Source organism: Lynx rufus, unplaced genomic scaffold (genome assembly GCF_022079265.1).
Source record: "Lynx rufus isolate CCGP_SWC_20201006 ecotype Redwood Valley unplaced genomic scaffold, mLynRuf1.p SCAF_28, whole genome shotgun sequence".
Classification (NCBI taxonomy): domain Eukaryota; kingdom Metazoa; phylum Chordata; class Mammalia; order Carnivora; family Felidae; genus Lynx; species Lynx rufus.
Window position 1 is genome coordinate 10,450,658 of NW_025814843.1, and position 9,322 is coordinate 10,459,979.

General features: G+C 56.5%; 1 protein-coding gene across 1 annotated transcript; it reads right to left on the reverse strand.

Annotated features, from left to right (window-relative positions):
- Positions 1 to 5,675: 5,675 nt before the first annotated feature.
- SHBG (sex hormone binding globulin) lies at positions 5,676 to 9,060 on the reverse strand. Its single transcript, XM_047090083.1, is given in 8 exon segments — positions 5,676 to 5,824; positions 6,077 to 6,284; positions 7,240 to 7,377; positions 7,521 to 7,610; positions 7,613 to 7,687; positions 8,176 to 8,340; positions 8,634 to 8,823; positions 8,990 to 9,060. Coding segments are annotated over 8 exon segments (1,044 nt in total). The 5' UTR covers positions 9,019 to 9,060.
- Between the last annotated feature and the right edge of the window lie 262 nt (positions 9,061 to 9,322).

Here is a 9,322-nt window from a genome sequence, read left to right on the forward strand (position 1 = left end):
TGCGGGGCCGGCGGTCGCGGCGCGCAGTCTTTATACTCGGCGGCGGTGGGGGGCCCGCCCCCTTCCCACCCCCAGAAGCCCCGCCTCCTCGCCGCTGGCCCGGGCGACCTCATGCATATGCAAATATGGAGAGAGGGATTGGGTCCGCCCCCCTGCCGCCTCTTTAAGACCCGGAGGTCTCTCCCCTCCCCCCACCCCAGGTACCACACTGGATCAGGTGGAAGAAGGGGATGGAGGGCGTGTCCGGGCGGAGTGGAGGCAAAGGGAACCCCGGAGAGAGACAGAGCTGGAGAGGGAAGCCGATCTTCGCGGCGAAGGGGCCCCAGGCCGGCCGTTGGAGACTAAGATCCGGAGACAGACAGGGCCAAATGTGAGAGGGATAGAGAAAGAGCCAGAGACCAAGAAAAACAGAAGGCACCAGCCAGGGCGCTAGACCCGCCGGGATGGAAGCTAGAACAGGCCACACAGGATGGAGAGAGGCCACCACAGGAGGGAAATTCCCTTTGGGGGAGCCGCTACCAGCTCCCCCCAACACCTCCTTCTCCAATCCCACAGCCCCTTGGAGATCCCCAATCTCCAAGCCTAGGGGCTTCCCCATGTCCCCACCCAACTCCCCCCGTCACCACATCCCTAGCCCCTAGCGTTGCCCGGAGACCCCAGCCGGGATCCAGATCTCCTCAGGTGTTGTGTCTCCCCCCAACCCCCAGGTGTGAACTCCCCCTCCCCATTTGCCCATTGGGGTCCACAGACATGGCCCATTTGAGCACCTGTTAGAGACTTTGTGCAACTCTAGCCCTGGGGAGGCAACCTCGCAGTTCTCACGGGGCTCCAGAGACCCACAGTCTAGTTGGGGGGGGGGTGTTCAAGAGCCTCTAAAGACCTCGAGTTAAGAATCATGATCTCTCTCTTCTCATCTCTCTTCGGATCTTGTCGCTTTGCCTTGGAGAGGGGTTTCTTCTCCTTCGGCCTCTCACCCAATTTCCTCGGCTCTAGTCCTCACCAGTGCCAGGTTCTGACTCTCGCCCTCCTCCTCAAATTCTCTCCCTCCAGCCCCGCTTTACGGACTTGGGGGCCTGTTCAACCAAAGCTCCCACTCAGAATGGCCCATGTGGCTGGTTTGGTGCTTTCACCATCTCGTAACTCTTCATAATTTTATCTTTGAACTTGTAATTTGTGCGTGAAGTCCAACGGGACAATGGAGGACGCGTGTGAGCGAGGAGATGTATGTAACGTGCCATCGTGAGGCCGCCCGGTGTAGAACTCCAGTGGACCCATCGTGCGTGCGAGCTCAGCAAGACTCAAGAGTTAAGACACAGCAAGCGTGTTATGCGTCCAGCTGAATGACCTCGAACCCTAGAAGGCAATGGCCTTCTAGGAGACACGGGTGACTGAGGCATCTTCTTCTTCTCCCCTTTTTGGGTCCCGCTGTTTCCTGATTCAGCCAACCACTTCTGCTGACGACGATGACAGGGAGGAAAGGGAAAAGCTGAGCTGCCCATAATTCCTTTGGCTTCTAGTCCTTCCGTGCTCATTAGTAAGCCGAGGGCAGAAAAAAGTTAATTTTTCTTTATTTCAAACAACGTTAAATAGCAAAAAAAAAAAAAAAAAAAAAAAAAAAAAAAACCATGAGAAGTTGAGAAAAGAACCACGGAAGAAATGAAAACATGTTCTCTTTCGGTACCGTGAGTGGCACTTTTTTCCTGCCTTCTGAACAAGGGATCCCACATCTTCGTTTTGGACCGGGTCCTGCAAATTATACAGCGGGCTCTGCTTCGCCCCTTCTGCAGGCTCCGGATTAATTTTCTCCAGATACAGTTTTAATTAGGCCACTCCTCAGCTCAAAGGTCTTCACTAGCTTCCTGTCACCCTGTGCAGGACGGAGTCCTGATTCTTTTGTCTAAGCCTCAGGGCATTCCAGTGCCTAGCCCCAGCCTGTGTCCCCAGCCCCCTTTCCCACTAGGACCCAACTGATCCTCTGCTAGAGCTGAGCCTGACCCGGCCACTCCTAGGACAGGCTGTGCTCACTCCTGACTTCACACCTTTGTCCATTTCATTCCCTTGTCCTGGAAGGCTGCCCACCCTTCAGAGTCCAGCCGCAACTCCCATTCATTCATTCAATGCGTATCTAATGAGCATTTACTTAGAGCCAGGCACTGTTCTGGTCCCTGTGCTCCTGGGACTCTCGTTCCAATAAGCGAAAAAAAAAAACAAGCAAACAACTAAAACAATGTAGTATAATATTACGCAGAAAAAATAAAACAGGGTGGTGTGCCAGAGAGCCCCTGCATGGGCAGGGAGGGCCTTACTGGAGAGCTAACGTTCAGTGTGAGACCCAAGGAACCCAAGGAACCACGGGGAACTGTAGGAGAAGAATCTTCCAGGAGGAGGAAAGTCTAAGTGCAAAAGCTGGGCTTCAAATGAGGGAAAGCAAGATTAATGCAGCAAGAGATCCGAGAGGTAGGCACATCATACAGGTCCTTGTAGGCCAAAGGGCATAGTTTGGATTTTTTTTTTAAACGTTTATTTATGTTTAAGAGGGAGAGAGAGAGACAGAGCATGAGCAGGGGAGGGGCAGAGAGAGAGGGAGATACAGAATCTGAGTCAGGCTCCAGGCTCCGAGCTGTCAGCACAGAGCCCGACGCGGGACCGGAACCCACGAACCGTGAGATCATGATCTGAGCTGAAATCAAGAGTTGGATGCTTAACCCACTGAGCCCCCCGGGCGCCCTGACTCTTACGGTATTTTATCTCTTCAACCAGGTTGCAAGCATTTCGAGGACAGGCCTCTGTCTTATATACCCTGTCGTATATACACCCTCTATACCCGAGCACTCCACAGAGCTATGGAAAAGAGCGTCCGGTTGCCGAATTGGACTTAGACATGGAAGGCCTCCTTCTGCTAGAAACTGCGGGGAAGCAACTTGCCCTTTCCTCCATGAGACAAGGAGAATCAAAATGAGCTAGGTCCGATCTGGAGAGATGAGGCCTAGACCCTACCCTCAACACACACAGCCTGGCAGACGCTGGCCTGGGGATGCCCTCCAGACTGCTAGCTCAGTTCTGTCCTGCACACCCTCGGAAAAGAATGAACACGTCCGTACGTTTCAGGGGAAGGCTGTGGAACCTGCTGTTCCGTGCACATCTTCCCCTGTGAGGGTCAGCATGAGGAGGGGTGTGATGGAGGGAGCATTGCTATTCATTGCAGCATCGGTGTTCACAGGGAAATTGGCTAAGGAAGGAAGGAATGGGGGTCAAAGAACCAACCTCTTCCCGGAACCCAGTCCTGCCTCCGGCATCTCCAGAAACAAGGGAAGGGAAGAAAAACTCCCACAGCCCCTCTCCCAGATCCAGAGTCTGTCATGAGGTCTGCGTGCCCTGAGCAGAGACAAGGACAAGGAAAGTAGCGGGCTCTAACACACAGATGTGGGTGCGTGTGTGTGTGCGTGGGGGTGGGGGGTTATTATTTAACGGGGACAGAGCTTCGGTGTTTCAGGATGAAAAGATCCGGAGATGGCCAGTGGTGATGGTTGCCCGGAACGGAGAAACTCGGCTAAAAGAAGGAAAAAGAGAAGAAGGGGAAGGAGGGAGGGAAGAGAGGGGAAGCACAGAAGGTGGAGTGAGTGGGTAGACCAGGCCTGGAGGCTGCGGGGTATCCTGCCAAGTTCCGGAAAGGTCCGCAAGGGTGGGGGAGAGGCAGGGGACACTGGGCAGACGCCGTAGGTGCCCTTGGTGGGGGCCTGGCAGGGTCTGTGTCGGAGCAAAGTCAGTCTTAATGAAAGAGTGTAGACAGCTCTGGATGGTAATTAGGAATCCTGGAATCTAGGACAGCCTGGAGAAAGAGAGGTTGGGGGCACGGTGTCCTGGACGGGGTGGGGTGCAGGGACGAGAGAAAAGCCAGCCCCCGGGGAAGAATCCTCAGGGACAGAAATTCACGAAGCTGCCGCTCGCTCAGAACAACCCCTTGATGGGAACCCAGGTGTGTTTGGATCTTTTAACTCTCCCTCCCCACCCCCCACTGGCTCACACCCGAGGCCCCCACGGGACTGGTTTCTTTTCATTATTCAAGTCTTTGCTCAAGTAACACTGCCTTAGAGAGGCCTTCCCTGACCGCCCGGCTAAGGCTGTCTGTCGACTGCCGCCCTCTATTACGTTACAGGATATTATTCCCCTTACAGCACTAACCACTACCTGAAACGATCTTGCTTATTTATTTTTCTTACGGGCCGTCTGCCCCTGCCCACCTCCCCCCTGCCCACCCCCCACCCCCGCCTCCCCGCCAGTGTGAGCTCTCCACAAAAGCGGGCACCGTGTCTGTCTTTTTCATCCAGGCATCCTCAGCGTCTAGAACGATGCCCGATACGCAGTAGGTCCTCAGTGACTATCGGTCGAATGGACATACCCAAGGGCCCAGGTGGGCCCCAAACATTGCCCAGGGGACCAGAGTTGAATCGGGGCTTCCTGGCCATGCTGAGGACGCTCCGAAGGCACTCTGCCTGTGTGGCAGCAGCTGTAGACCAGCAAACTCGAGACTGGGAGGGTCCGAGGAGAAGCCTAGGCTGTCTTCCACCCCAGACACAGTCCTGGACCCTCCTTGCCCTGGGGTCACTTAGGTCCTGGCTGATCCCTGCAGAAGGGGGTGACAGGTCCAATGAGTGAGTCACCCTGGCAACAGGGCGACTGGTAGGCAAATCATTTTAAGAAGCCAGGAGGCTGGGACACTGGGATCCCCATGGGTTGGGGGGTTGGGGGATGGGCTAACAGTCCTCGAGAGGAGAGGATGGAGAACAGGTGCCAGGGCTCCCGAGGGTGCCCCAAGTAGGGGTTGGGACACCAAGATTCTGCCGAGGCGACGGGAAGGGGCGGAGGACTGGGTCACCACATTCTCTGAGGGCAGAGATATTCCTGAATCTGTTTTTCCCAGCTGGGACCAGCGTAAACCAGCTCTCCTTGAATGGACTAGAGACGGGTTCGTCTGGGAAGGCGGCAAGGGGACGGAGACAAGACTAGGAGAGATGCCGGCTGCTTCGCCCTCTGCCCCACTCCCTTTTTCCTTCTCCCTGCTGCTTCCGCCCGGGTCCCCAGAACCCCTGTCCCCCTCCCTCTAGGGCTCTCCCATGCCCCCTGCGGCTCCTTCTTTGCACAGCAGTGGCCCGGCTAAGGGAACAGCAGGATTCCGTTTCTTCCCTTCCTTCCAGGCCTCTCAGGACCAGCCTCCGCGAGGGGAATGCTAAAGCCCCACAAGCAGGAAATGCTGGGGAAGGAGGGGGGCTCCCGGCTCCCAGAAAGTGACCCGTATCTGGTGCGCACATCTGCCTGTCGGTGCTGCTGAACTCCCAGGCTGAGAAGTCACGGCTTCCTCCTCCTGGGGAAGCCTGCCTGGACCCCCAGACTAGGTTAAGGCCCCCCGGTCTTCAAGCTTTTACAATTCCCTCTACGGCGCTTGTCAGTTTCCGATTCTCCACTTACTTGTTAGTCTTTGATGGATGTCTGCCTCCCCCCAGGGGACCTTGAGCAGCCAGAGGGGCAGGAACCAAGGGGGGCGGGGGGGGGGGGGGGGAGGTTACTCATCAGTACAGCCCATCGCTCAGCGCAGTGCCTGGTACGTTGCAGATACCCCGTAAAGATGTGTCGAGTGAATGAACGAGTGACATTCGAGGGGATTCTCAGGTGGGGGTTTAATGGGTGCTGCCCGTGTCATTGCCTGGGCTCTGGGGACAGCTGTGAGTCCAGATGTTCTGACTTCTGCTCAGGGCCCGGTCCATGTCCAACTTCTGGCCTTGTGCCCAAAGGCCATCCAAGCAAAAGGAGGCCGAAGAAGCCTCTCCTAGAGGGAGGGGACACAGAGGGGTCATGAGGGCAGCTTGGACCCACAAAGCTCCTCCCCACCCCAGCTCTCTGACCTAAATTTTCTAAAGCACTTCCTCTCACTGGCCCTTTATCCCCTCTCTTCTTGTGGCCTTTTCTTCTAGGCTCCCAGAAGTTTCCTTTCCCTAAAAACATGGCCTTGCCTGTCTTCTCCTCCTCTCCCTCTAGCTGATTCCAACGGCGTGCTGAGGCGCGTGGACATCGCTCTTACCTGGCAGAGCCCCCAGGAAGAGGCGCCCCTGTGGCTGGACCCAGAGGTTGAGGAGGGAGGCAGGATCCAAGAGAGGCAGGGCAGGGATCTCCTTCTTAGGCCTCTGGCTCAAGACTATCCCAGACTCGCCCAGCTTCAGCTGAAGCGGGGGTCCCGAGGCCAGAGGCAGATCCAGCTGTGGGCCCGACGCAGAGGACAGCACCACTTTCTGCGGAGTGTGTGGGACAGGGACGTGACCGGGGGAGGAAAGAGCAAACCGCCTGGACCCCTGTGGCCCCACACCCCTTGCTGCCTCAGTCGGGCCCCTGAGCGGTACCTTCTGTCTGCCAACCGTTTCCGCCCCCTACGCGCTGCCCCAATCTTCCTGGCTTGATGTTCCATAAAACCACACCGACCCCAAGTAAATACGGTCCAGATAAGAGCCATTTGTAGGGGCACCTGGCTGGCTCACTCGGTAGAGCATGTGACTCTTGATCTTGGGGTTATAGGTTCAAGCCCCACGTTGGGTGTAGAGATTCCTTAAAAATAAAATCTTGGGGCACCTGGGGAGGCTGAATCCATTGAGCATCCGACTGTTGATTTTGGCTCAGGTCACGATCCCAGGATCGTGGGATCGAGCCCCGCGGTGGGTTCCTCACTGAGCATGGAGCCTGCTCAGGATTCTCTCTCTCCCCCTCTTGGCTCCTCTCCCCCGCTAGCACATGCACATGCTCTCTCTTTCTAAAATAAATAATAAATCTTTAAAAATAAATAAATAAATAACAAATATAAATAAATAAATGCCATTTGCTTGCTGTGGGCAGTTTTCTTTTTTTTTCTTTTTTTTTTTTTTTAGTATTTATTTTTGAGAGACAGAGAGAGACAGAGACAGAGCATGAGCAGGGGAGGAACAGAGAGAGAGGGAGACCCAGAATCCGAAGCAGGCTCCGGGCTCCGAGCTGTCAACGCAGAGCCCGACTTGGGGCTCGAACTCACGGACCATGAGATCACGACCTGAGCTGAAGCCGGACGCTCAACCGCCAGAGCCACCCAGGCGCCCCTGGTCTGTGTCAAGATATGTCCCTACCGTCCACCTTAAGCTTTCCTAATATTGACAGTTTGGGGTCCCCCTTTCCCCCTGCCACTCCCAGGTTCCACTGAATACAGGCAACACCCCCTCTTACTTGATCTTAGAGCTGGAGGCTGAGCCAAGGAGGGTTTTCTGGGGTCCCAAGGGCAAGGAGGTGGCCAGAACCTGCTGCCAGCTGGAGTCCCAGGTCCAGAGAGAAGGCCCAGGGCTCTGCATGAGGCTGGGGGATGTCGGGGGGGGGGGGGAGAGAAGTGACCCTTGACCCTTTCTGAGGACTCAAGGCTGGGGACTCAAGGAAGGAGGCAAACTAGTGGTGGAAGGAGACAGGGGAAGGCGGACACAGGGCCGGCCATGGAGGGAAAAACCGCCTTTACCTTGGAGACTGAATTCCGCTCGAGTCCCCGGAGGGAAGAATGTGCCAGGCTGGGACTCTGCAGCGCAGCTTCTGAGGCTGCTGGTAAGAGAAGGGCAGGCACCGAGGTCTGGGCCTGTTGGTCCAGCCAATTTTCCCGGCGCAGACAGCCATCCAGGGTGGGGACCAGCTGGAGCCGGTGCAGGGAAGGGAAGATGTGGGGATGTGGCAATCAAGACACGTGAACCCCTGTCCCAGCCTCTCCACGCTCAGTTTATTCTCCTCTGAGACACAAGCCTTTGGCCTCTCCCACGCAGCTATCATGCTGTCCCCTCTCCTTTAAGAGTGTGGACTTAGGGGCGCCTGGGTGGCGCAGTCGGTTAGGCGTCCGACTTCAGCCAGGTCACGATCTCGCGGTCCGTGAGTTCGAGCCCCGCGTCGGGCTCTGGGCTGATGGCTCAGAGCCTGGGGCCTGCTTCCGATTCTGTGTCTCCCCCTCTCTCTGCCCCTCCCCCGTTCATGCTCTGTCTCTCTCTGTCTTAAAAAAAATAAATAAACGTTGGGAAAAAAAAAAATTAAAAAAAAAAAAAAAAGAGTGTGGACTTAGACCCCCCCCCCCCCGTGGTCCCCCCCGGGCAGCAACACTTTACCACCTGGGGTGGGTTCCCACCCTCGTGCTGTCGGCAAACGGAGACTGGAGACAGGGAACAACAGTCCCCCCAGTGCAATCCTCACGACAGGCTGGACTTTGCCGGCCAGAGGCCCAGAGACCTGTCTCAGGCACAGCACCTCCTCCCCATCCACACTCAGCAGCAGCGAATCCCCGAGGACCTTCACTTCCACCTGCCGGACGGGGCGAAGCGAGGCTGAATCAGAGGCCCCTGGGGCCTGCCTCCACCGCCTTCTGCAGAGGCAGCCAAGTATAGCAGAAAGAACGCGGACTTGTGGAGGCAGCTCGCATCCTGGGCTCGCTCAGGACCTGAGCCTCAAATTCCCCTCTGAAAAAACGGAGACAAGAATCGCAACTCCATAGCGGTTTTGCTGCGGGTCAAATAAGACGACGGTGGTAAGGGGTTGCCCGGAGACCCGGTTCTGGTCCCCTTCCGCAGGCCAGCGCAGGCCCGGACCTGGCTCACCTGGTGCCACTTCCCATCGTCCAGCCGGGGCCCGGCGCCCACCGTAAGCTGGGCCAAGTGGTTGCGCATTTGGATCTCGGGCCTGCCATCTCGAAGCCCCAGCACAAAGCAGTCCTTCTGGAGGTTGGTATCGCCATAAAAAATCACTCCCTCTGGATCCCAGGTTCGAAGCTCAAAGGAGGAAGAGGTTCTGGAAGGACGCAGAAGGAAAGATGGTACGTGGGGCATGGCCTGTGGGGACAAGAGCGGGGTCAGGGATGGTGAAGCGGCGGAGAGGGAAGCAGGGAAAAGAGAAGATCCGAGGCATAGAAGGTAGGGTCAGGGGACCAGGTCAAGGAGCTATGTCAACCTCATACTTCCTGATCTTGGTGAAGTCAAAGGTCATGATGGTGATAGGCTCTTGTCCTGAGCCACTGCTGAGGTGCACAGCAGGACGGTCCTGGATCCTCTATCAGAGAGAGAAAATAAACAAGGTAGGAAGACACGCCAGAGACGGCAGGAGAGACACAGGCTACCGCACGAAGAGGAGAGGAAGGAAGAGGGCAGAGCCGAAGGGTAACTCATTTCTATGCACACACGGGCTGAGCACCTTGTCCTAATCCTGCACCAGGGTAGAGAGACTGTCTCGGGGCCCTTACCTGGTGGCCGTGAGGTGGCAGCGGCGGCAGCAGCAGCAGCAGCAGCCCCCC